Source organism: Aspergillus mulundensis, assembly GCF_003369625.1.
Source record: "Aspergillus mulundensis strain DSM 5745 chromosome Unknown scaffold_3, whole genome shotgun sequence".
Taxonomy (NCBI): Eukaryota; Fungi; Ascomycota; class Eurotiomycetes; order Eurotiales; family Aspergillaceae; genus Aspergillus; species Aspergillus mulundensis.
In genome coordinates, this window is record NW_020797891.1 from 663,002 (window position 1) to 688,190 (window position 25,189).

Genomic DNA, 25,189 nt, shown 5'->3' on the forward strand with positions numbered 1-25,189 from the left:
TCACTCAACACCCCCTATCCAACCACTTCAGTGATTCATCATGGCCACGAACGTCGATACCTACCAGCCTATAACCCTCCCTCTTGACGCAGTCAAGCCCACCACCCAGGCCTCTCCTCCTCCACCCACCACCTCCCCCCTCAGCAGCAACAGCACCACCGTCACTATTAACCCCTCCATCAAAGCCCCCTTCAACGCAATCCGCTCTCTCTTCGACCACCTCTACACAAACCCCGACACAGCCAAAGAGCTAAACGCAACGTACCCCCGCCGCGGCATCCTCAAAACAGCCGCCACACACAACACAACCTCCGACCAGAAATTCACCATCGACATCTCTGGCCCGCGATGCGCCCTCATGCCCGAAGCCATCCGCATCGCACTCGCACCCCACGGTCTACCCGAGGTCCTCGAGTTCTTCAACACAGTCAGCACAACCTACATCCCGCCCGTTCTGTCTCATCTGAACAGCCTTTCCGGCCTGGACCTCCACTCCGTCCACAGAGACTACAACGTGAACCTCCGCCTAGCCGACTACAACCCTCTAACCGCAAGCCCTGACTCGCTAAACGGCTGCGGCGCACACACAGACTACGGCACATTCACAATCATCTTCCAAGACGGGACCCCCGGCCTGGAACTCGAAGAGATTTCGCCCTGTGGGAAAAAGACCTGGGCCCCCGTCCCCGGCGACGCAACCGTCATCCTAACAGGTTGGTGCGCCGTCATCCTAAGCGGGGGACGCATCAAGGCCGCTAGACATCGCGTGCGTCGTATGCCCGGCGTGCGCCGGCTGAGCGCGATTCTGTTCCTCGCGCCGGATTTGGATGTGCCGTTGGCGCCGCTTGAGGGTGTTGAGCCTGTTAGGGCTTTCTCGGAGCTTGTTATGGAGGGGGAGATGAAGGTTGGTGAGTTCAAGGAGGTTATGGGGAAGAGGTGGCGGTACCGCGAGGGGAATGAGGAGATGGAGGGGGGCCGTGGGCAGTTTGATCAGGATGCTGAGATTGAGAGGCTCATATATGCTTAGGGTGGTTTTTTTTTTTTTTTTTGGACTGGAAACGATGTTTGGACGCTTGGGAATACGCAAGGCAATGGAACTCCCTGGCCTACCTTGGATAGCGCAGGATAAACGGCTGCACAATGCAAGGATGTAAATAACCAATAGCTCGGTTTTTTTTTTTTTAGCCTACCGCGTGTCCTCCATGCCACGCCGGGGCCGTAGCTGAATTTCGAATGCTGAAAATCGCTCATGGACTTGATCAACCTAGATGCTGTGCCAAATCACGGAAAGGGTCATCCCAGTTACTGAGTCAACTCGTACTTTTTAAATACCCCTTATATTGAATGCCGCGGCCACGGTGTCCGATATCCTCCGCTGTCCATGCCCTGTCAGAGTAGCGTAGACGGATCGCGGAGGACGGAGCCACACCTAAATCCCGCTCCGTGCCCTAAGGATGTCTATATAACTCGCCCAAAGTCCAGCAGGAGACAGTATCATTATCATCCGAAACATCATTATCTGCATTACATTACCGTACACCGTCCTTTGATCCAACCAAAATGGCACCCATCCACGTCGGCGCCCTGCTCTTCGACTACCAAGCCATCGACGTGATCGGCCCCTTTGATCTCCTCAACTCCGCAAGCAAGACCCTCATCGGCCACCTCACCGAGTACACGACTGTGAGCCCCGATACCATTGCCAAAGCGCCGGAGTTCATCTTCCACCATATCGGCGAGACGCTGGAGCCGGTCACCCTTACCGCTGGGATCACGCTCGTCCCGACAACGACTGTCGCTGATGTCCCTGAGCTGGACATCCTGCTGATCGGCGGGGATAGCCCAATCCATTCGAATATCCCGGAGAGCTACAAGGACTTCATTCGCCGCCATGTGAAGGCCGGCAAGTTGCTCTTCACCAACTGCACCGGCGCGGCGGTCGCTGCGCAGGCGGGTGTTCTTGACGGGAAGAATGCAACGGTCAATAACGTCGAGTACAATTGGGTCAAGGAGCGTTATCCCGCTGTTCGGTGGACGAAGGCACAGAAGTGGATTGTGGACGGGAATATCTGGACCGGGAGTGGTGCGGTTGCAGGGATGGATATGGTTGCGCATTGGATCAAGGAGAATTATGGATTGGATGTGTTGACTGAAGCGACGAGAGGTTTGGATTTCGAGCCGAGGGGTGTGGATGGATTGTTTACTGTTTTGCCGGCGAGATATGATGCCGATGGGAAGAGGGTTTCCAGCCATGTCTTTCCTGAGTGAGTGGAGATGAATTCCAAAGAGATGCTCTGTTCAGCTTCAAGAATGAAAGGGTGTGCTCTCTTGTTGCGTGAAAAGCTAGTTAGAAATATCGGCAACAATCAAATCGTTCCAGAATTTCTCATTCTCAATCTGTTGAACTTCATCGGCGATAGCGCTTTGTAACAAAGTATCTTCCTCTGTGGTCTCACCAGTGAGCCGTCGGAGATTGCGCATTCCGGGGCAGCGATGCTTTCGGGCGGAGGGCATGGTATCCCCACTAACAAAGGCCTCATGAGCGGCGGTTTCGTAGTTATCTGGAATCGGTTGCGCCCTTGCCGCCATATAGGAGACCTTGACGCTCTCCACCATATCGGGGAACATTATGAACAAGCATTTGTTGCTTTCAGCCCGAGCTCCTGTTCCAACCTGGAATTCAGTGGGTCGCAGACGTTGGCTGAGCATATCGAGGTATGTTTCTAGCTTGACAGTATCTTGTGCGATCTCTCTGTCCCAGTTGGGGTAATCCGGTAGACCAACAGACAGCCTATAGAGCACTATAATGGCGAGAATAAGCTGGTACCACGCTGACAAGGGCAATTTATTGTACTCGCGCTGCGTCATTACCAGAAACGCGTCAAGGTACTCTTTGGCACAAATCAAGCTCTGGATGAGATTATGGTTGACCGTCGAACGTGCCGGCGCAGTTGGCTGGGTTGAGACATTTGCTGGAGCTCGTTTTCTCTGACCATATCGATAGACAAGCCCCATTTCGTAGATCCGGATCTTTGCCGCTCGATATCCGGACACTATTATTGCTAGAGTAGTAGAGACTGACGTCAGTTACATTCAAGCCCATTGCGGAAGAGAGATCTTACCGGCGCGTTGCGTGTCCTCGGATAGGGTGGACCACCATTCTTGTAACCGTGCCATGAATCGATCAGGATGAGACCAATTTGTCGCGATGGATCCCAATTGATATGTGTCGCGCACCTCCCAAGTGAACTGCTGAAGCTTGATTGTCGGATACATCAAGTCATCGGTTGGGAACTTGTGATCTTGTTGAAGCATCCTTGCGCACGACAGTATGTGCTCCGAGAAGCTGAAATTGTCAGGCTTCGATGTTGCCGTTGCCATGCTATGCAAGTTTCGTAAGTTTAATGCCACATAAACAGTGCATGGCTACTACTTACGTGCTTGACAGATAATAGCAGCCCAGATAGGCTCGGCATATCTCATGGCTATCAAGATCGCTGGGAATAGCGTCGTTCTCCATTAGGTCGGCAATCTTCTTATCCAGCCGGAGGTCAACCACCATTCCAATCGCCAGTTGCAGATATTGGTAGGTCTGTTGACTTCGCGGATCCAGATAGAAATGGAACCTGGATCATACGTTAGTCAGTCCTGCAGATGGGGTGGTAACAAAACACACCATGCTAGGTGAACAAGTAAGCCTTGTAACAAGTCCAAGTCTTTTTCTCCAGCCATCACAACACGATGACTAAGGATTCCTTTCAGTTCCTCAACTAGAGCTCGCTGTAAGTTACTGTAGGTTGACGAGGCACTTGCGACAGCGGACAGCAATAGAAACGGTCTGTCTTCGGCCATTGAGGCGGCTGTCCAACCACTTGGTATGACAACGAACGGGAAATACGATGCCATGCCGCGGAAATCGTCGAGGAGCTGATCAAGGGCAGTCATGCTTAGACCTAAATCCGTGACCCAACTGCTGTCGGTGCTGGTAGGAGTCGACCACGTCATGGCTGAGTCCTTTCCGGTGGTTGAGTCGAGCATTTGGACAAAATCCAGGTCTGTATCATCCGGAGTCGGATACTCTGCGTCCAATTGACCTTGGTCTATACCGGCCGGTTGGACAGGACTTGTGAAGCGTCCATCATCCGCAATCATGACATTTTCCTCGACAGAGTTTGCTTCGTTCGGTTGCGACAGAAGACCAAGTAGATCGGTGATCTTGGACTCTAGTTCAGCGAGGCGCCTGGTTTATCAAGGTCAGCCGTGTAGTAGATGAAGGAGGTGACGACTTACGGTTTGGCCCGCGACTGTCGGACTCGTTGTCTTGGTTCTCGAATTATGCATTGAGACTTTGTTTTGGTGCATCTAATCGTAGCGATGGTCAGAGAGTGACGAGAATATATTTCCACACAAGCCTACTTGACACATGGCTGCCCTTCCACCACTCGAACACATTTCACTTTTAGCCCGCGACACTTCTCACAGGCCAAGGCCATGATGGATCATCTAACAATTGGGATGGCAATGATCTGAATCTTGCTGTGCGATTCCATTGCCTAGGCTGCGATGTTTTCAAACCACTGGAATGCTGACACTTGGCGAGTCTTGGAGTCTGACCTTGGGATCCTGAGGCTACGGATGACTAATGCAGGTCCCAGACGCGCCTTCCTTTTTGGGCGTCATCAGGTGACCACTGGGCATTTTCCATCCTCCTCGGTCGCTGGAACTCCGCCGACCAGGACCCCCAACCATCAAGCGATAACTTCTTCAAAATGCATTATATTGATCATATCGTCATATCGTCTTGCGCCTACCCTCATCATCTCTATAATTTGGAGGGTAGGAAGATATTCGGTCTTGCGCCAAACAGAAGCACCACGAAAAAGAAAAACGAAGCGAGTGCGCAGAATCGCCCGAGACTCTTAGATCCTGACAGCTGCTCGTGGCGAATCGCTCGCGACGCGTGAAAAGGCCAGCATGTGACTACAATGTACTCAGCCTCAGCCTTGTTGTGAACACTGCAATCTCCGTTGTTACTTCAACAATCTACACGAGATCATACGACCATGGCATCAAACGAGTATGACAGCCTCCACAAAGAGGTGTACGACGAGGTATACTCGTATCTGGAGAGAAAGGATCGAGAATCTCTTCGCTTTGCGCCCGTTGGAACGGCCGAGCTGGTCTTCCACACGGACAAACTTCGGCGGTTCTTTCGCAGCTTGCTCGAGCCAGGACGTACGATACTCGACCAGTTCAAGGCTACCGAGGACGAGCTTGTTGAAATAACGAAGGAAAGGCGTCTTCATCGATTTCTTATCGTGCTGGTTATCGCTGGGTGCTCTGTGAGATCGGCGAGGATTGCCACTGGGGTTCTCCTTGCCGACGATGAGTCTGCGGTTGGAAGAAATGGAACTAGAATACCCTCGCTGCCCGCAAATAGGGAGGACCTTAAGGTGCTTTTTGGTGGAGACGAAGTCGACGCCGATAAATTTCTCGGAAAGCAAGCATACTTCTGTCCCATCATCATCAACCGCAGGACAGAAATGAGATTCGACGCAACAGATCACCTCCGACTCCCATACTTGGAAGAGCAGCCAATGGGAAAGGGCTTCTTTGGGCAGGTCTTCAAGGTCAAGATAGCCAAGGGTCATCTATACGACCCCATTCACGGAAGTGCGAATCTGGATCCGACGGAGGTGGCTCGCAAAGACTACCAGGTCAGTAACGAATTCGATCCGGCGGCAGAGCGCGAGATAATGGAAATGATTCATGCGAGTTCTGCGTGGGAATGCCCGAATATTCTCCGAAACATGGGCAGCCTCGCGTTCGGTCCAAGGTCATATAGCCTCTTCATGCCTCTTGCAATATGTGACCTCCGAGCATATATGATGGATCACCATCAATCGCGTCCGAACAGTATCGCGGAGAAAATGGATATCATTCGTTGTGCCGTGGGTCTTGCGGGCGGCCTCCACTTTCTTCACCATGAGATGAAAACCCCAAAGATGGAGCAGCTCGTCTGTTATCACATGGATTTGAAACCTAGCAACATTTTGATTTTCAGCGAGCCTGGAAGAGATGGCAGGATACGTAACATTTGGAGGATCAGTGACTTTGGCATGTCGTGCATGAAGATTCGTCGCTCCAAGGGTGGCTTTGAAGCAGAGAGGAACGTCAACCGATGGTTTATACGTCGACCGGAGCCAGATACAAAGGATCCATCCCTGTCCGGCACCTTGAATCGAAGAGCGGAGGGCACCTACCTAGCTCCGGAGGCCGATTCTCCAGATCGCGTGATGAAGTCGAATAGTGATGTTTGGTCCCTTGGCTGCGTCCTAAGCGTTCTCTTCGCCTACATGGAGGATGGAAGGGAGGGTGTTATCCAATACGCAGACGAGCGCCTCCGATGCAACGAGGCTGGTGCTTCCGACAAGTTTGCTGTCCGCGGGTTTAGGGGCACAAAGCCAAACCCGGCAATTGGTAAGATACATGGCTATCTCACCAAGCGAGCGAATGGACGCAGCGGCCGTGAAGGAGCTATAGTGGATGACTCCTTGTCCTATATCGAAAAGCATGTTGTGCAAATCGACCAGTCCAAACGTAAAGGTGCGAAAGACGTCGCAGACATGCTTGAGACTACATTCAAAGGATACAACAAATTAGCAGAAGACCGTCACAGCAGTTTGCTGAAAGAATTTACAGAGTCGCGAGGCTACCGCGTCCGGCAGCAGATCCTGGCAAAGTAAGCGTCTTTTTCGGATTGAAGGACAATGGCTGAACAAAGCAGACTACCGCGCAAAGACCCAGATGCACCATTCACAACTGTGGACCAATGGTATCTTTCCGAAGCCGAGGCCTTCAAGGGCTGCCAGATATCTCCAGACTGTTCGTTTGTTGCGTACTGGACAGACCGCAAGATCTTGCTCTACCAGACACACTCGCTCGGCTTTGTAAAGGGAGATAGTGTCTCATGCGTTGGACAGTTCACACTGAGAAGGGATAATTGCTTCTGGGATAGTGTTCGCTTGACGGATAAGTACTTGGTTGCTTCCACGACGGAAGCTACTTTTCATGTGAGTCGCTCTTCGTCCAACACTACGCGGTTGCTGACAAGAACCACCTTTCAAAGTGCGTGGTATTCGACCTTCAGAAACAACGTAGCCTCGATAGTCATTATCCAGTGGAGTTACCACAGCCAGCAATACGGAAAATCGCCATATCCCCAAATAGTTCAACACTGGCATGTGTTGTGAAGGCCAGCGACGACGAACGCAAGCCCGGATCTCTCCTGCTCTTCCGTCTTACGAGAACGTCTGTTCTTCCTTCTAGCACTTTCTGGGTCTATAACTGAGACGTTCAATTAGTGACCCAACATCGTCCGCGGAGCGATGGTGGAAGCGTACGCTAAGGTGGCCGGCTGGTCACATTGCGAGGCTTTTCTTTAGCACCGCCGAAGATGTTTATCTCGTCGTCCGACCTCAGCTCACTATTCCAAGCACCGACCACAAAGTGTACGTTGTTCATGTCAATATCATCACTAAGGACATGCATTGCCTGCCAATCGAACCACGGGTAAGAGATAATAACTACGCAACCAAGGCTATTGTCAGCTGACAAAGTAATAAGGGTCTGGATAGCAGCAGCACCGCGCGGCTTTTCACAACCTTGGCCCCCTTCCACAACAGGCCCACCATGTGTGCCGTTGTTACGCGAGAGAAGCAATTACACATACAGGATCTGGCGGCTGAAAATACAATGACTCCTATTCGAAAGGATATCAAAAATTATCGAGTGCTTAAATTGATGATGAGTTCTCAAGACGACAAGCTGTATGCAGTCGCTCGCCATCCGGTTAACTATAAGATCCTGCTGGTGGAGCTGACTGTACCCCGGTCCAACGAGGATGAGGTCCGCTTTAGAGAACTGACAACCCTCCCAAATCTGGCGGAAGACGACCAATTCACAGAAAGGCTCCATGATACGACCGATGGAAAGGGCATCCTTCTTGCATCGCTGGTCGGTGCCGGTCGTCGCGCGATCCACAGAATCTTGTTCAATGAAGCAACGAACTAAAAGCGTTTACGGATTCCCTCCACTTATCCCAAATGAAATGGACCTTTACACTCGTCAACGCGACCCCGCGAGTCTTGCTCTATTCCTGAATCTTGCTGCGGATGAACTGTGTCAGCGTGACCTCATAGAGCAGCGGGGACGGGCGTACTCAAGCTCCTCCTGTTACAACAAGTTGGTTAGCGGCCTTCCCTGCCATAAAAGTATCTTGCTCATCAAACCTACCTCTGTCACTAATCTTGGGGCTTCGAATATCCACTCATCCTCTCTCATCTAGAGGACGCGTTAGTAGCCGATGTAAATGGGTTGAAGCAGAGAGCCGAACCCGGATATGGAAGTCATCGACTTCCGGGAACAGGTCCTGCAGCAGCAGCTTAAGGCGCCACCCGCGAATGTACCGACCGCTGACATTTTGCTCGGGCATGGTTCCTGAGCTAGGCGCTCCCAATAAAGCTTGGGGACCACAAGGCTGGTGGAGCCGAGGTTTAGTGGCAGCGATAGAATGGTTCAACTTCAAAAGCACAAGTAACCAGATACATACGCCTTTTCTGTGTCGTCGAGGTGATAACGGCCATCAGTTCGGAAGAGCCTCCTCTGATCCCGTGGCCCCCGTGGACCCCTTCATGCATGCATGTGCCACGTCACCGGGTTCAAAACTAGGCGACGAGTTACGGAGTACGAGACTCAGATACATGGCGATGAAAAAGTAAAGATGACTTGTGACCCATCTCATTGGTTGAGTCTCAGTCAGCTACTACCATCCTCAACAGATTCTCGCAATGTTAGTGGAAGAACAGGCCTGGTCAAACATCCCGTGGGCGCCAACCATTCCCTGTCTGGTTAGGACCTTGTCAATACGAGAGGCTGAAGCATCCCCCTGAGCCCCCCTCTTTTATCAGCAGACTCGCCTTCGCCCGGCGACGGTGCCCGGGCTCATGAATGTTATCACCATCACTTTCGCTCGAAGACTCCAGCCGCAAATGTGGCGTCTGGGGACGAGCTACCCAGAGTCAATCTATTGCTATATGGCAAACTCCGCCCGCTTCGTGGAATGATATCCTTCGCTTCCTGACAAATGCTCAACCGCACGTAAACACGAAGTATGCAAGTGTACGAGGCAGTAGAACTGCCGGACTGGATTCCTGAGTGGTACCCACGATCGTCCCCTGCAGCAGGGACTGTGAGATCAGACGTTATCCATAATCCCAGGGTGAGCTCCCACAGCTCTCGGGATCGGCCACCCTTGAGTATTGTATTTAGCGACAACCATGACGACAACGAGCAGTTTAATATCAAGCAAGCGAAGACACTTTATGTCTCGCCAAATGCGAATCGGACCGTCAAACGGAAGCTGAGAGGGATACATATCTTCGTAAGTTCCATCCCATGCGTTCCGATTCGTGCCGCTCGCGGCAGCGCAACCCGCAAATCGTGCCAACCACGTGGTTGACGGCGTGGCCTCCAACTAACCGACAGTAGATGATTACGGTGAACGGCACGCTGGGAACTGGCTTGTACTGGCGTGGCGGTCAGATCCTTGAACTTGCGGGCCCGCTGGCGGCGTTACTCTCCTTTTTGCTGATAGGACTTTTGTCCTTCACTGTTATGCAATGCATTACTGAGATGCTTTGCATATGGCCGATTCCCGGAGCGCTATCTGTGTACGTTAGCGAGTTTGTGGACCATGAACTTGGAATTGCTGTTGGCATTGCATACTGGTACAACCCCTTACCTCTAAGCACTTTTAGTCTACTTACAATTCAACAGGTTCACGTATTCAGTGAGCTTCGGCGCCCTTATAGCCACTCTGGCCGCAGAAGTTGATTTCTGGACCGGGGCCGACGGCAGCAAGGCACTCGACGGTGTCGTGATATACTTTCTGGTCCCACTTATATTGGTGTTGGTAAATGCCACGGGCATCGAGGTATGTGCGATACGTCTCTTTACCCACGCGCAAGGGTGTTAATTCCTTTGAAGGTGTATGGTTCACTTGAGGTGGCCACTGGCGTTATTAAGATTGCCTGTCTTAGTGTTATCATCGTCGCTCTGGGCGCAATCAACGCAGGAGGTAAGGATTCGAATATCAACCAGTCAACAGGTCGAATTGACATGCATAGCTGGTGGGAACGGGTACAAAGGTGGTGAATGTGCGTACCGCTTATTCCATTGACCTTACACACTGCTGAACCCTGCAGACTGGGCGCATCCCGTTGTGTTCGACCACGATGCTGCCAATAGCTGGGGGACTGCGTTCCTGTAAGCTAGTTCCTCGCCTCCCCGGACAGCCTGGTAGACTAATATCGCAGAATGTGTTTATCTATCGCCACCTTCGCATATGTGGGGGTTGAGATTGTCGCGGCGTCGGCTCTCGAGTCAGCTCCAGACAACCGCAAGCAAGAGGGCGATAACACAGGTGCGGAGGGATTGCCACGCCACGATACGCAGATCGGAAGCACGGTCAAGTTCTCTTCAATGTACTTCTCACTTCTCGCCACCCTTGCCTACTCCCTTAGCGGGCTACTTGTCTCGTTCGACATACCATGGACCCGTTGCAGCCTTCCCCGCCTCAGCTGGATAAATACCACGCGAGAATGTGTCCCCGCCGCCCCTGGTATTCAGACAGATACTGCCTCAGCATTCGTAGCTATTGCTGCCGAGTCTAGGATCCCGCAACTGCACAACGTGTTCAACGCCTTTTTGGTCTTTACCTGCGTCACCTGCGCAAGTACCAACCTATACGTAGCCTCCAGAGCTCTCTTCGGCCTGACTAGCAGATTGGATGGAGGCAGAGGCCAGCCATGGTACATCCGCCTCATGGCATTCCTTGGCCGCACCAATTCCCGCAAGGTCCCGGTACGGGCCATGATATTCAGCGCACTCGCGTTCGTTTGGGTCCCATTTCTCCAGTTGCGCGGCGGCACAACAACCGAGACTCCCATTGGCATGTTTATCGAAATCCTTGCTCAGATGGGCAGCGTTCCAGTCGTCGTCGTCTGGACGTGCGAAGCGCTCGCCTTTATCCGATATTATCATTGCATCCGCCGTCATCGCGCTGTTATCGAAAGACAGCGGATTCCACTTGTGCGCCGCTTCTCCAAACCGGAGGACAATGACTATCCCTACCGCGGGCGATTCCAGCCGTATGTCTCTTACGTTGCACTCGTAGGCTGCCTCTTCGTCTTGGTCGTTGCGAACGGAGCGTCTCTCTGGGGAGGCTTCTACAAGTTCCCATTCTTATCGTCCTACCTCTTTGTAAGTCACCCTCTTTTTTGGTGGCTTCAATCCTCACCGTTCGTTCTAGATCTTGGTCGTCATCGGTGTATGGGTCCTCCTGAAGCTCGTCCGAGGTGGAAGTTGGGCCTGGGTCGACTTGTCAAATCCGGATAAGGTGGTGCGTAAACTGCGCAAGTTGCACGATATTCGTCTTGCGGCGGCATAGCGCTCTCACCAGTTCGAGTCATGATGGTTGCCTGCAACACTTTTCCGAGTTGGATGGTTTGTACGATGTATGTGATGATGAACACCGCGATTGAAGACCGGAACCAAGTGGCCCTGGTACGCTTATTATCATGCACGTTGGTTTGGAGTAGATCTATGAGGTGATATTCGTTTGTAATATCATTCCCACCAGGTCTCCCAGATATCGATGTCTCCCTCCTTATCGCGAAAGGTGAGATAGAGGCAACGCCCCCATTTTTGGGCTGTTACTCCAAGCCCCCACTTGAGACCAGCTCTTTTATTTCAAGCACCAACTGCTGAAACCGTCACGCTGCTATTCTTTTACGATCTACCTAGGACATAATACGGCAGTCAAAATGTGGCGATTATTCGGCTACTCCGCCGAAAAAGAACAACCCCCTCGAAGCCTCCCAGCGTCATGGTACCGCTCCGAAGCGATGTACCAGCTCGAGCGCCGAGCCATCTTCTCCAAACGCTGGATGCTGTTGACACACTCCAACCGATTCACGAAAGCAGGCGATTACCTCTCCTTCACGATCGCCGACTTTTCTTTCTTCCTCGTCCGTGACCGCGACGGCAATATCAACGGCTTCCACAACATCTGCCGCCACCGCGCATACCCTGTCGTACAAGCCCGCGAGGGAACAGCATCAATACTGACATGTCGATATCACGGCTGGTCCTACGGTCTAAAGGGAAACCTCGCCAAAGCGCCCCGCTTTGAAACAGTGCCGGACTTCGATAAATCCTCCAACAGCCTCCTCCCCATACACAATCACGTCGACGCCGTCGGTTTCGTCTGGGTAAACCTGCAGTCCGGTTCACCAGATATAAAATGGCGCGACGAGTTCGGCACCGTCGACACAGAAGACCGGATGCGGAAATTCGACTTTGCCGCCGACTACACCTTTGATCATTCTTGGGAAATGGACGTCGATTCGAATTGGAAACTGCAGATTGAGAACTATAACGAGTGCTACCACTGCGCGACATCGCACCCTCTGATTTCCGGCGTCACCGACCTGCCTAAATATCGCGTCGAACCGAATAGTAACGCGCGGTATATGGAGCACCACATCGTGAACAAGGGCAGCATAGACACGCAGTTCCAGCGCGCAATCACGTTTTTCTTCCCCGGGACGAGTGTCACCGTGACCAACAAGTTCTTCTACATCCAGCGCATGATCCCTGTGACGGCGACGACGTCAAAGATCGAGAATGAGGTGTTTCGGCATAGAGAGGCCAGCGACGAGGAGTTTGACACAATCATGAAGTTTTATCGGCAGGTGCTTGATGAGGATCGGGAGCTTTGTGAGGGGGTTCAGAGGAGTCTCAGAACGGGGGTCTTTCTTAATGGGGAATTGCATCCGGAGAAGGAGAAAGGCCCGATAAAGTTCCAGGAGAGCTTGAAGAGTATGCTTGTGGAGCATCAGAAGGCTGAGGAGAAGGCTGGAGGGGAGATCTGGCCGGCTGCGCCGAAGGGAGCTGGAGGTGGGAAGGTAGGCGAGGAGGTCAGGTTCTGTGAGAAGTTGGATAGGGCGGCTTGTCCTGGGGTTGGGCCTGGTGCGAAGGACCTTGCGTGGTAGAGGCGGAATGGAGACACCAGCAATTATCGAATGAATGAATTATGATCTCTCGACACACCCAACATTCCAGCGAGTATGCAGTCGCCTACCTACAGGGCGGGTATAGGTCCTGGCTGAGGGTATTGGGCCTTACACCACCCACTACATCAGCCACAAAATCTATACTCAACCACACAGCTATGTTTATCTGAGTCTTACTACTTAAAGGCGACAGATATTATCCTACCCAGATCCCGACAAATGCAAGGATTTCGGCGAACGTGTACGATCGAGGGACGGCAGATCGATGCTTTGACATCGAGGCTCCGGAGTATAGGTCGGGTATGCTGCGCAATCAGCTACTATCTGCAAAGTGTACATTCAGAAGTCCGTGATAAAATGATAATTATCAAAGTGCTTCATTAATTCCCCCGCATTTTCTCTCAGCACTACCGTACTCACGGGGACCTCGGCTCAAGGTCCCTCGGCCCCGACATTCATCTACCTACCATCTGCACAGAGGACCCTTTCTGTCGCACCTTCACAAAGCCGCCTTGATGTGTACATTGCTCTTTAGAGTCGTTTGAGTATCTTTATCGAGGGAGACATGGCACCCTTTCCAAGTTCCACCCCAAGTCCCACCCCCACCCCCGCAACAGCTACGAGCGGCCACTTCACGAGACCCGCGCCATTAAACAACACCTACACTTCCGATCCGTCACTGAAGAGATTACTAGAATGTATATACCCTTGCCTCACATCCACAGTCTGGTCCGCTAATGGACTGTCGGCAGGGTACATCCCGCAACACCTTGCCACGCTCTCTCCGCACCTCACGGCCCTCGGCGACGAGGCAATATCCGCAAGGATTACAGAATAGAGTGCAGATGCGGAGCGGAACCAGCCGTATGTTAAGGGGCATAATGTCTGGGGAGAAAAGTATGCTGTTGATCGGTTGGTTACGAGTGAGGGGTGGAAGAGACTTGGTGCTTGGGGGGCTGAGAACGGGTAAGCCACAACATTTAGTTTTTCTTGTTCTTCTACCCGATTGAGTTATAACGGAGGGCGAGAGGGATTGGTGAGTAAGGTTGCTGAGATAACTGACCGATTGTGCTTTCCAGTGTCGTTGCCCTAGGCTATGAGGATACGTACGGGAAGGAGAGGAGGATGGCGCAGTACGCTGTGTATGATACTCAGCTTCCTCACACAAAAGAGGAAAGATACTTACAATTCTGGTCACAGGAACTATATCACCTCCCCATCCTCCGGCCTAACCTCATGCCCCGCAAGCATGACGGACGGCGCCGCCCTAATTCTATCCAACGAGATCGCGCACAAGAACCTTCCAACAACCCACTCCTTCCAAACCACGCTACGCCATCTCGTCTCTCGAGGTGCCGATGCCTGGACATCTGGCCAATGGATGACCGAGCGAGCCGGCGGAAGCGACGTTCAGAATACAGAGACGTGGGCTGTGCACTCGCCACTCCCAACATCACAACTAAAGACACAGACACAGGAGAATTTGTCTCTCGACGAAGGCTCGTATCTGATAACCGGCTTCAAATTCTTCTCCTCAGCCACAGACGCAAACATCGCGCTCCTCCTCGCAAAGACCGCGCCTGCTGGAAAACTAAGTCTATTCCTCGCGCCGTTACGCCGAACCATCACTAACGAAGCCGGAAGAAAGCAGGAAGTAAGCAACGGCGTGCGCATCCACCGACTCAAGAACAAGCTCGGCACGAAAGAGCTCCCCACCGCGGAACTCGAACTAACTAATATGCGCGCTCATCTTGTTGGAGAGCTCGATAATGGCGTGCAGACTATCGCCCCCTTACTCAACATCACGCGCACGCATACCTTCATCGGGAGTCTCGCCGCATGGCGCCGGGCCCTGGACATCGCAAAGGCATTCGCGAGGTCCCGCACGACGGTCGGCGAGCCGCTGTGGCTTATACCGATGCATCTGCGTCTAATGGCAGAGTTGGAAGGACGGCATAGGGGCGCAATGGAACTGGCGTTCTTCACCGTTGCTGTGATGGGGGTTGTCGAAAACCCCAGCACGCAAAATGATCGCATCCCGCATCTCCCGATCCCAGGAATCGAAGCTACAACCGTCTTCCGAACCCTCACAGCTCTATCCAAAGCCGTGATTTCAAAAATGGCTGTCTCAGCTATCCAGGAATGCCAGGAGGCTATGGGGGGCGTGGGATACATGGATGAGCCCGAGGAGCCCGAGTTCAACATCTCGCGGATCCTGCGGAATACGGCTGTGAATTGTATCTGGGAGGGGACGAGCAATGTGCTCGCCAGTGAGTGCGTGCGGTTCCTGCTCAAGGCGGAGAATTTCGGCGTGTTTGGTGGGCGGGTTGAGCGTGTGCTGAGTTTGCTTGGAGACGGTGAGATGGCGGGTGCATTGCGCGAAGCATGGAAAGCCTTCAGGAGCCGCTTTACGTCTCTTGCGTCATTGCCGGCGCTGGCGGTTGCGGATGCACGGAGGGCGATGTTCACGCTTGCCTGGATTCTGTCTGGGATGTTACTGTTTCTTGATGCGCGGCGGGACGGGGATGCCGTGACGGGGGAGATCGCGCGGCGCTGGGGTAGCGGGGAGTTGGGGGTTGGGGATACGGTTTGGCGGGATGTTGTGTACCGCCTTCCAGGACCTGAGTCTGCGAGAGTGGTGAGTGAGGAGACGGTGCGCTGGGATTGCCGGGTTGCTTGGGGGGTTGAGTTGCCGAGGGTTGTGGGGGGGCATCGGAGCGTGAAGCTGTAGGTAATCCATCACATTCCTAATAAAATGGTGTTGTATTGGATTAAAGGGCACAAAGAGTGGAACTGGTGGAGTCCGTGCAGTACTGTAGAACAAGGAAAACTGCTTGGTTATTGGGTTGGCATAGGCCAGGTGCTGGGACAGGGACGGTGGCTGGTCAATACTCTCTAGTCAGTGAGGGCTACAAAGATGTCCATTGAGACTTAGTCAAGTAGACGCCAGTTGCATGATTGTGACGTACCTTGCCCTTCAGCATCGCTGCATCAGCATCACGTTCTTTCAGACACAAGGCCAACCTTGGTATGTATGCCTGCCTAGTAAACAACAGCAGTAAGCTATGCCCGTAATGGATAGTTAGAGGTCTAAAAATAGTTAGTGCTCCCCGCCATCTTATTTCCAGATCTCAAACTCACCAGCCACCTGCTGTTCTGTTCCTCCAAGTATCCACACAGAATGACACCCCTTCATGCCTTCATGTAATGCTGCGTTAAAACCATATCAAGAAGACCACAATGGTTACCAAGTTACCACTGGAGATCCAGCTCGAGATCGCAGAGTATCTCATGCCAGAATACCAGCTCTGCTACCTGCGTGCCTTTCCACATCTCGCGCGTCTATTTGGACCCCGCCAATTCAAACCAAAAGGCGAATTTATGGACAACATCCTCCATACCATTACAGCCCTGGGAGGGGAGGACATGCATAGGCGGTACCACTGGAGCAACATCAAAAGGCAACTTGAGCTCAGGCCTAGGCTCGCCCTCGACACCGCTATCTTCACAGACCTCATAGCGTGCAAGAGCGCCAATCTGCACATCCAAAACAAATTCAACGATACCCCGCTGATGAACGCAATCAGTGCATCCAGCCTGACCTTCGCCAAGCTAATCCTAGACAAGGACCCCAGCGGCATCAACCTCACAGATCAAGAAGGCCGCGCCGCACTGCACAGGGCCGTCGAGGCTGAGTCCACAGCGGGCCTTGCTCTCCTCCTCGCGCAGCCTGGTGTCGATCCAAATATGGTCATGGACAAGTACCGGAATAGGACACCTCTGATCCAATGTCTCTGGCGCTATTTCTACAAGGGCGCTGAGCTCCTTATTGCGCACAGGAACATCGACCTAAACCATGCGGCCGGGGACGGCGACACGGCGCTGATCATGGCCGCCAGACACGGGCAAGATGATCTGGTGCGGCGGATACTGGATCGGGCAGATGTGAAGGTCAACGTGAATGATGAGGGTAATAAGGGGTACACGGCGCTGGACCACGCTATTGTCGGGAACCACGCTGGCATCGTGGACATGCTTTTGGGGACCGATGGAATTCGCCCGCGCTGGGACTCGAGGGATGGTGATGATTGGCGCAGGAATCCACTGTATGTGGCTGCTCGGGCTGGCGCGGTAAATGCCTTGGAGCGGCTTCTTAAGTGCGAGCACGCGCGCGTTCATGCTACTAATTTCAGTGGTAGAGATTTGGCGTATTATGATATTAGGAACCCGCGGTGTAGACGGCTGCTCTTGGATCATGGTGCGCTGCCAATCGATTCAGGACAAGATGAGCAAACTTGAGCCGGTTTCTCCCCATGACTTGGAAGGGAAGGAAGAGGGGGCCGCTTTGCTTTGAAGGTATGATGAGCTTCGGGGCTGAAGGTGAGAGGCCAGATGGTTCTTATTGACATGAGGGAGTTGGTCTAACGTCGAGGAAAAACCTCCAATCATTCGCTGATGGTTCGCTGTAGGGAGCATAAGAGTATCACGATTAAAGGCTTGTTAAAGCCATGTTTCTCTTGGGGCGACTCTGAGCGGGGGCTCATCTCGCCGGTGAGGAAGATAGATGTTGAATGGATGATGGATCTATGTCTTGCCGTATCTCCAATTCAAAAGATAGAATGATAGAGGAGTTTAATGGGCCCCAGTGGGCTTATGTGTGGATGAGAATCAGAGTACTGTCTTGTTGCTCAAACCGCATTAAATTGAAGCTATTCAAACCGAGGATTGTGTGGGCGAAGCTAAGTCAAAAGGAGCGGGCGGTCAAGCGGCCCCGCAGTGCCCTCTCAGCTCCTTGGCGCTCCGGTCCTTCCCGATTTGGTGGAGCCACTCCCATTCCTCTTCCCTCCTCCCCCCTTCCCTTCTTCTATCGCCTTTTCTATTTCCCTCGTCTTTCCAACCATCGCTCAAACACTTGGAATCTTCGAAAACACCTTCTCACCGATCGACACCAGTGACGGCGCATTGACAATTTACAGCGTGCTCAGTTCTACGCTCAGTTCTACACCCAGTTCAATGCGCAACCGTTACGGAACTCGACAGCTGCCAGCGAGTTAATCCCATACGTGGATAGCGGACGTGCCGCGTCCAAGGCCTCCGGCAACCGAAAACTTGTCATAAGGCACTGGTTCAACGCATCCAGCGTCATTTCAAGGACTGCGGCCGGCTCAGCCTTCGCGTGCAACACCACAAATATAGCCTGGACATCCTTTAACTCTGAACCTGCCTGCGTCTAATGCCTGCTCCGTTGGAGGCATAGACCAACAAAGCGCGCGTTACGGAGCAGAAACGAGTCTGCGGGCTGCGGGACTTGATTTCTGGTCACAAGATTGGCGCAGCTGGCTTCGTTCACGGGGACTGCGTCTTCCTGGAGGATGGAAAGGGAAATATTCGGCGCAGAAGTCGTTTGTTGATGGCGTGCCATTTTGGTGCATCGTAATGATCCTGCAACTCGTCTCGCTCCGCCATGTACCCGGTAAACTCGGATTTTGCCAGCGCAATTGCTTGAGCCGGAAGCTATGCCTAATTACTAAGCTGTTGATTGAGAGGGATCCAGGCCTCATTGACAGCACTTCGGTCATCATAATGGAGAAGCAGCTGGAGTCTGCGAAAGGTGCTCGGTTACGGTAGCAAAGATTGTACCTTGGAAGGCCGATCCTCCGTGCTGCCCTTCCCCAGGTTTTAATCTAACCGATGGGGTGTGCCACCGACGTCCAGTCCCGACCATCTGGATCCGAGGCAGGCTAACCCAGCCCTAAGTCTGGATGCAACTCAAACCGTCCTGTCTCCGGTGGCCTTATATGCCTTCTGAACGTCGATCTTTTGCTTGAAAATGTCCCTTGCAGCTATGGAGAGGCTAGACTGACTCACTGACTAGACGTAGAATTAAACTTGAAGATACGCAATGTTAGGTACGCAATAGATCAGGAATTAGCTTCTCAGTATCCTATCTATCTACTGTATCCTTTTTCCAGAAATCGGGATACTCTCATCCGGCCAAGTGACCGAAGCTTGATCTGAACATTTGATACGTAGTGCGGCGAAACATCCGCCCCTCAAATCCAGGGTATCTGCCAATCAACTCTCTTGATCTCGAGGGTCTCGGATCATCCCCGATCTAATCATAGACTGGGCCTGGACCCTGCTTCGTGCCGTTTACCCTGCTTTTTGCCCCTGATCTGTCCCCATTTATATTGCGGTCCCCTGCTGTTTTCTCTCTTCTTGCATCCCCAGATTTCTCCCACCAGACCTCACCAACCGCCAAGATGCTCGTCAAGTCCCTCCTGATCCCAACCCTGGCCTCGCTCGCCTACGCCGAGAGCACCGTCACCTCAATGTTCATCTACGGCGCAGACCCACAGCCTCTCGCCGCCTCAATCGTGGGAAACGTGCGCTTGCCACCATCCATTCCAATTGTCACAATCAAGCTCTCAAGAGACTAACTAATCAACAACCAGGACGCATCCGCAACAACCTACAGCATAAACTGCCCCCCCGGCAGCGACTGCGGCATGGGCCCCGGCCTAACCCTCATCGCCGACGCCTCCAAGACAACATATATCATGAATGATGGGGATAGCTTGTACGCCCGACTCCCATCCTAAATCTTCCCATGAGGAGGAATTGAAGTTAACGGAATGTCTCCCAGCCAATTCACAGTTAAATGCGCCGTCACAGAGTCCTCTGCTACGTGCGTCGAGAGCGCGGGCGGTCCCGACGCGAACTTTCCGGGCGTCGAGACGAGCACGACGGATGTGAGCCTTATGCCTGTGACTGTTACTGCGGGGACGATTACAAGTGCTGATGGGTCTACGACTTCGACCAGTACGTCTACGGCTACGACAGCGACGGCGACGGCCACAGGCTCTCCGACTTCGTCGTCTACGGGGACTACGTCTACTGCGGCGCAGGGGTCTGGCTCGGGGAATGCTACGCAGACTGCGCAGGAGACTGGGGCTGATCCAACGGAGACTGGGGCTGCGGTTAAGCTGAATGGTGTGTTTGGGGTTGTTGTTGGAGGTGCCGCTGTTGCGCTTATGGGTGCTGTGCTGTAGATTGAGCAGGAGTTGCCATTACGCAGGATCTGGGTGGTATCTTCGGCACTTGTATATTAAGCTAGAAGATTTGTATTGTTCTACTTTGTCCGTATCTCGCCTTCGATTATAAAAGGCGCTTATTGTTCCAGCCGGCCCTGATACTCTGGGTGCATTCGAAAACAAACACTCTTTCTACAAACAGTACTCGAATCAAAACTCGTCCTGCGAGAAATCAATCTCTTTCCCGTCCAGAAACTCCACCATCTCCCTATACAGCTCATCACGCTCCTTCCCAAACAGCTGCGGCAGGTTCTGCTTGATCGGATACCCAAGGCGCCGCATCCCATACGCCAGGAACCTGTACCCCTTCGGCTCCTTGTCCAGCGACGCATGGTCGATCCTAGGCAGTCTCGTGGGATCAACGGGGACAAGCTTGTCTTTCTCGTAGATAGGGTGGTTGCACAATATCTGCCAGCCCTGGGGTTGCTTCTTGAGGAAGAAGACGAAGCGGACGTCGCTGGGCACATCAGCAAACCCGACTCCCCCAAGTACGATTCAATACTTGGCTGGTTCAACTCACCAATCACTATCCCACTCAACCCCATCGTCATCAGCGAATCTCCACGAAATCGTGACCTTCATCTTATCGATCGCGCGATCGCCCTTGATCTCGACTGCATGGCCGAGTGCACGGTGGGTGATAAAGTCTCCCTTCTTGAATCCCTCTTTCCATGTCTCGATCGCTTCATCTCGGTAATTCTGCTGCCACGTGATGTTGATGAAGGCCTTGGGGTCGAAGATGGCGCGGAGGTCCGTCCACTCGCAGGCGTCGCGGTGGAGCGGCCATCCTTCACAGATCTCGCGGATCTTGAAGCGCTCGAGTGTTGATGCGTCGTCGGTGTTGTAGACGAGGCGGTTTGATGCGATGGGGGGTTCGGCTCCCAAGGGAATGTCGTTGGGGCCGGGTGTGTTGAAGAGGGATACGTTGTTGTTGCTCATATTGCAGGTTTTAGGTCAATAGATGCTGTGCGGGAAATGGTGAGAGGGGGGGAGAAGGTACCCTCTGTTGCCCTCTTTAACCCTCCCATAGTCACATTGCCACAGATATGACGTGGGAACTCATCATGGCTGGAACAAGAATCAACAAAGGAACAAGCATCCGCATGGATCCGATAAGCTTAACCAGGGCTCCGCTCCACCCCCGGATAAACACTGTTTAGGGCCTCGGCATGCGGTTCTGTAGAGACAATATCCGGCCACTGAGCTTTCTTCATGCGAGGTAAGTAAGACCTTTGATAATATGGTGTTTTCCAACAACCTTGCGCTTTAGGTTGTAACTATGAAATCGACACCAGCCTATGTGGCTATACAAACCCCAGAGACCTCCGAGGATTTCTCTGGGCTTTAACTCATATCTGTTCCACTGATATCTGATCATGTTTATGGTCTGTGTGTATAGCAAACATGGCTACTGACGTCCTCTCCATTCTCCTAGGCAATGGCGGCTAGTTAGGGTCGGGATCTAGAGCTGCGCAGGATATAGCTACCATACACGGTGCGCTACCAGGGCGGCTTTGGAGACAATTACATCTTCACGGGCCTAAGCTCTTTTGGCTTTTTCTCCCTCAACACAGACAGATAAATCACGCTATTTATACTTCGGAGGAAAATCCACCCTTGAAATTGCGCTCTCCAACGAGTCTGGTCCGTCCATATGTAGACAAAGGAGCAGTACCGTATCTAATATAAAACCCCAAAATCAAAAAAGATACAGTGCGTCAAGAACAGGTTCTGCCCTACTTATCCAATCCTGCTTCACATAGTCGAGACCTAACTACCATTTACCCCTACGTAGGTATCCATCCAAGTCAACTATCCACGGGGAAGCCGAGCCCACTCTGCTCTGTTGTTTCATTACCGTAGTACCATGGCATCAATAAAAAACTAGGGTAAAGAAGATACGCCATGCTAGGTATCGCGACGGCCTTGTCGGCAGTCAAGTAAGTAAATATCCCATATGGATCTTACCCTGTTCAGGTCCTTCCAACGACAAAACGGCGCAGAGACGCTATCCGGACCATTGCTATGCATAGATCATCGTTATGTAGAGTCGAACTCCGAGTAGAAACCCGAGACCCTCATGCCGTTCGTGGTCGTAGTCGTACCCACCGTCAACCCATCGCGTCCCGTCTACTCCGTACCGTCTGCGGCCTCATCCGCTATCTATCCATGATCCAATGTTCGTGAATCGTGCGGAATGAATAGAATACCTACATACGGAGTAAAGTTTGTAGAGTTCATACTACGGCTTTAGCCGCAGTGTCAAGTAAGGTAAGGTTAAGCACGTGGTTGGCAGTCCACTCCAGCTCCAGCTCCAAGCTAACCAAGTCACTACTATCTTTATCACATCACATTCCTTCGGCGAACTCCGTGCCCAGCTAGGTAGAGGTCGTAACTCGTAAGCTTGCCACTCCAGACAATTGACAAAAGTACCTCTTCCCCTCACGCGAATTCCTTGGAGTAAGTGCGTCTGTAGATCAACGCCGGTCTGGTTCCAGGCGTCCAGCTAGACACGCCGCTAACGCAGTCCGTTAGTGATGGACAGCGGGCCAAGTGATAGTGAGCGATGGGTCACAATCCGCCCCCGCTGGTGACGGATAACGGCTATCCACAATCCACAATCCTGCCGTCGCTGCCGAGGAACGCGTCAGGGGTGCTGGCTATTTATATACTCGGGTATTTAAGCTTGCAGTTTTCTCGTCCAGGACTCCAGCTACTTCGTACTTCTTTGCAAGATGCATTCGTGGTCATAACTTCATAACTTGGTATGGCTGATTAAGGTACAGACAGGGCAAGTACAGGTACAGCACACAGCGTACTGTACAGGGTATAGTGCAGTGCAATGCAGCTTGATCAACAAGGCTGATAAGACACTTGAACAAACAAAAGGAAAACAACCGACCCGAGTGAAATGCTACAGGCTCAGCGAACCGGGGGCGATGTCCCCGGCCCCGGTTTTCGAGCATACACCACTGTCCCCGGGAGGTAGGCGTGCGTCCGGTAATCCCGCAGAGCAGCCCGCATCTGTGCGAGGTGGACCTGGGCACTCTCGTACGACCAGCCCAGCGTCGTTGTGAGGAGGCGGAGCATGAATCCTTCGATGCCACCATTCAGGCGGAATTGGTTCCAGCGGCCCTTGGCGAGCAACCGAGTCAGCGCGATCGGGAGCCGAGAGAAGGGTGCAACTTACGAGTTCGTGCAATGTTGGGTCTGAGCTCCATCTACACCGTTGTCCAGCATTAGCGACCGTACAGAATTCTCGAAATTGTGAGGCGAACCCGTTCATCGGCCACTTGAACCCTTTTTCCACGATATCCACGAACCCCGCGTCCTTCAGTCGCGCCGAGCTCTCCTCCCAGATCGTGAATGTCTTGCCCGACCGCTCCCCCGACTCGACGACGATTCTCCCCCATTCGTGATAAAAGTGATCTGGGCCCATCGTCTCATCATCTGCGATCGGCTGCACCGAGTGTTCCACTACCTCGATATATCCGCCCGGCTTCAGACAATGCCAGCAATGCCGGAAGAACTCGTCCCAGTCGGGGATACACCCGAACATCTCGCGGATATGGATAAAGTCGAATTGGTTCTCGGCGTACGTCCAGGGTAGGGTGATGTCGTCAATTTCGAATATGCAGTTCGGGGGCACGAAGGAAGGCTGAATCGGTGAGAGGTCGACGCCGGTGACGCGGGCAGAGGGGTATTCGTCGGCGGCGTCGCTGCGGTCGGCATTTGTCAGTTCGGCTCGGTCGGGTTTGAAATTTGCAACGAGATTTCAGAATACGCACATTGCCCAGATACCGGTGCCGGTGCCGACGTCGAGGATTTCCTGCTCATGTCTCTTTGTCAAAATGCGATCGGTGGGAGCGGACGGATGACTTATGACGGACCTGCGGGTTCTCGATCGGCGCCAGGTGCAGCTGCCCGTCGAGCGTGAGGAAATACATGTGGTGAGCGAGATCCTGCTGCGCGTTCGCCGGTTCATCGTTCGGTCCCTGCGTTATGAGCTTCGTTGGCATTGAGGCTGGAGAGGTAGGTGGTGAGGTACCCAGTATGCGCCATCGCGGTAGGAGTGGTACCGGCGGCCGAACTCGTAGCGGTAGTCGGTGATGTAGGTGGAAAGGGTCTTTGTGTCGTCGCCGATGAGCGAGTCGTCGCCGTAGGCCGAGTCGAGGTCGTCGTCGCTGTATTGTGTCATGGTCGGTGTGGTTGGTGTGGGAGGAGAGTCGGTCAGGATGGAGGAGAAATAGGAGGAGTGACTTGCAGAACCGAAGAGTGACGAGTGGGCCACACTGGATCTTGGGGCAAAAGGGGGAACCATGGATGGATCGCTGCAAGCAGATCGACTATTGCACCTGGACCGGTCACTATTGACTGCAACAAAGCAATCCCAGTCACTCCATGCAGGACAGTTGGCACCGACTCACCGAGCCAAGAGGATCCCCGTCTCGATCGAGCCAGGCACAAGGACTTTGTTTTGCTGGTGGGCAATTTCAGTTCTGCAGCGTCGCCCCTCCGCTCCACCCCACACTGCACAGCTATTGAAGCTTAAGCTAGTTTCCTCCCGGTACCGTATCCCTGGGAGCGTAGTCTACAGTAGTCTACCTGCTGAAGAATATCATCATGCTTTCCAAATCTCCCCGGTTCTCCCCAGCGCACAGGCTTCTCCAACCGAGGCCCAGCGGCAGGATTAGCATCCCTTCTCCTCTTGCTACTATCTACTGCACCTGTTGATAGCACTGCAGACACGGCTCGGCACACGGCATGGCAGTGGCACTTTCCTCGTCAACGGTCTCCACTGATAAATTCACCGCAGGGGATTCGATGGTCTGATTATTCCTGATTCTTCCTGAAGAAAATGCCGTCATGCTATCTCCGACTTTTCCCTTCTCCCCTTCCCTCCGCACCTACACTGGCCTCGTCCGAAATGAGTCTGTTAAGACGATTATCAGCTCTGTT

General features: G+C 52.9%; 11 protein-coding genes across 11 annotated transcripts; 8 read left to right on the forward strand and 3 right to left on the reverse strand.

The window, feature by feature from the left end:
- Positions 1 to 40: 40 nt before the first annotated feature.
- DSM5745_03987 (2OG-FeII oxygenase superfamily protein) lies at positions 41 to 1,027 on the forward strand (the record flags this gene model as incomplete). The annotated part of the gene is made up of 1 exon (XM_026746003.1): positions 41 to 1,027. The coding sequence occupies one exon, from the start codon at positions 41 to 43 to the stop codon at positions 1,025 to 1,027; it is 987 nt and encodes a 328-aa protein (XP_026604999.1).
- A 533-nt stretch (positions 1,028 to 1,560) lies between these two features.
- On the forward strand, positions 1,561 to 2,268 carry DSM5745_03988 (DJ-1/PfpI family protein; the record flags this gene model as incomplete). The annotated part of the gene is made up of 1 exon (XM_026746004.1): positions 1,561 to 2,268. The coding sequence occupies one exon, from the start codon at positions 1,561 to 1,563 to the stop codon at positions 2,266 to 2,268; it is 708 nt and encodes a 235-aa protein (XP_026605000.1).
- A 75-nt stretch (positions 2,269 to 2,343) lies between these two features.
- On the reverse strand, positions 2,344 to 4,493 carry DSM5745_03989 (Zn(II)2Cys6 transcription factor; the record flags this gene model as incomplete). The annotated part of the gene is made up of 6 exons (XM_026746005.1): positions 2,344 to 3,053; positions 3,123 to 3,382; positions 3,438 to 3,626; positions 3,677 to 4,240; positions 4,291 to 4,362; positions 4,417 to 4,493. The coding sequence occupies 6 exons, from the start codon at positions 4,491 to 4,493 to the stop codon at positions 2,344 to 2,346; spliced, it is 1,872 nt and encodes a 623-aa protein (XP_026605001.1).
- Positions 4,494 to 5,063: 570 nt separating this feature from the next.
- DSM5745_03990 (uncharacterized protein) lies at positions 5,064 to 8,073 on the forward strand (the record flags this gene model as incomplete). Its single annotated transcript, XM_026746006.1, has 5 exons — positions 5,064 to 6,742; positions 6,788 to 7,073; positions 7,130 to 7,311; positions 7,365 to 7,572; positions 7,627 to 8,073. The coding sequence occupies 5 exons, from the start codon at positions 5,064 to 5,066 to the stop codon at positions 8,071 to 8,073; spliced, it is 2,802 nt and encodes a 933-aa protein (XP_026605002.1).
- Positions 8,074 to 9,172: 1,099 nt separating this feature from the next.
- On the forward strand, positions 9,173 to 11,509 carry DSM5745_03991 (Amino acid transporter; the record flags this gene model as incomplete). Its single annotated transcript, XM_026746007.1, has 8 exons — positions 9,173 to 9,442; positions 9,550 to 9,788; positions 9,838 to 9,994; positions 10,048 to 10,138; positions 10,188 to 10,217; positions 10,266 to 10,326; positions 10,377 to 11,322; positions 11,372 to 11,509. The coding sequence occupies 8 exons, from the start codon at positions 9,173 to 9,175 to the stop codon at positions 11,507 to 11,509; spliced, it is 1,932 nt and encodes a 643-aa protein (XP_026605003.1).
- A 376-nt stretch (positions 11,510 to 11,885) lies between these two features.
- On the forward strand, positions 11,886 to 13,115 carry DSM5745_03992 (aromatic ring-hydroxylating oxygenase subunit alpha; the record flags this gene model as incomplete). Its single annotated transcript, XM_026746008.1, has 1 exon — positions 11,886 to 13,115. The coding sequence occupies one exon, from the start codon at positions 11,886 to 11,888 to the stop codon at positions 13,113 to 13,115; it is 1,230 nt and encodes a 409-aa protein (XP_026605004.1).
- Positions 13,116 to 13,701: 586 nt separating this feature from the next.
- On the forward strand, positions 13,702 to 15,867 carry DSM5745_03993 (putative acyl-CoA dehydrogenase; the record flags this gene model as incomplete). Its single annotated transcript, XM_026746009.1, has 4 exons — positions 13,702 to 13,834; positions 13,982 to 14,102; positions 14,216 to 14,269; positions 14,337 to 15,867. The coding sequence occupies 4 exons, from the start codon at positions 13,702 to 13,704 to the stop codon at positions 15,865 to 15,867; spliced, it is 1,839 nt and encodes a 612-aa protein (XP_026605005.1).
- Positions 15,868 to 16,376: 509 nt separating this feature from the next.
- DSM5745_03994 (ankyrin repeat domain-containing protein) lies at positions 16,377 to 17,435 on the forward strand (the record flags this gene model as incomplete). Its single annotated transcript, XM_026746010.1, has 1 exon — positions 16,377 to 17,435. One exon carries the CDS (start codon positions 16,377 to 16,379, stop codon positions 17,433 to 17,435), a length of 1,059 nt encoding a protein of 352 aa, XP_026605006.1.
- Positions 17,436 to 19,399: 1,964 nt separating this feature from the next.
- On the forward strand, positions 19,400 to 20,188 carry DSM5745_03995 (putative GPI anchored protein; the record flags this gene model as incomplete). Its single annotated transcript, XM_026746011.1, has 3 exons — positions 19,400 to 19,522; positions 19,592 to 19,716; positions 19,783 to 20,188. 3 exons carry the CDS (start codon positions 19,400 to 19,402, stop codon positions 20,186 to 20,188), a joined length of 654 nt encoding a protein of 217 aa, XP_026605007.1.
- Positions 20,189 to 20,380: 192 nt separating this feature from the next.
- On the reverse strand, positions 20,381 to 21,169 carry DSM5745_03996 (uncharacterized protein; the record flags this gene model as incomplete). Its single annotated transcript, XM_026746012.1, has 2 exons — positions 20,381 to 20,687; positions 20,751 to 21,169. 2 exons carry the CDS (start codon positions 21,167 to 21,169, stop codon positions 20,381 to 20,383), a joined length of 726 nt encoding a protein of 241 aa, XP_026605008.1.
- A 1,975-nt stretch (positions 21,170 to 23,144) lies between these two features.
- Positions 23,145 to 24,428, reverse strand: DSM5745_03997 (uncharacterized protein; the record flags this gene model as incomplete). Its single annotated transcript, XM_026746013.1, has 4 exons — positions 23,145 to 23,949; positions 24,019 to 24,059; positions 24,121 to 24,225; positions 24,279 to 24,428. The coding sequence occupies 4 exons, from the start codon at positions 24,426 to 24,428 to the stop codon at positions 23,145 to 23,147; spliced, it is 1,101 nt and encodes a 366-aa protein (XP_026605009.1).
- Positions 24,429 to 25,189: the final 761 nt, after the last annotated feature.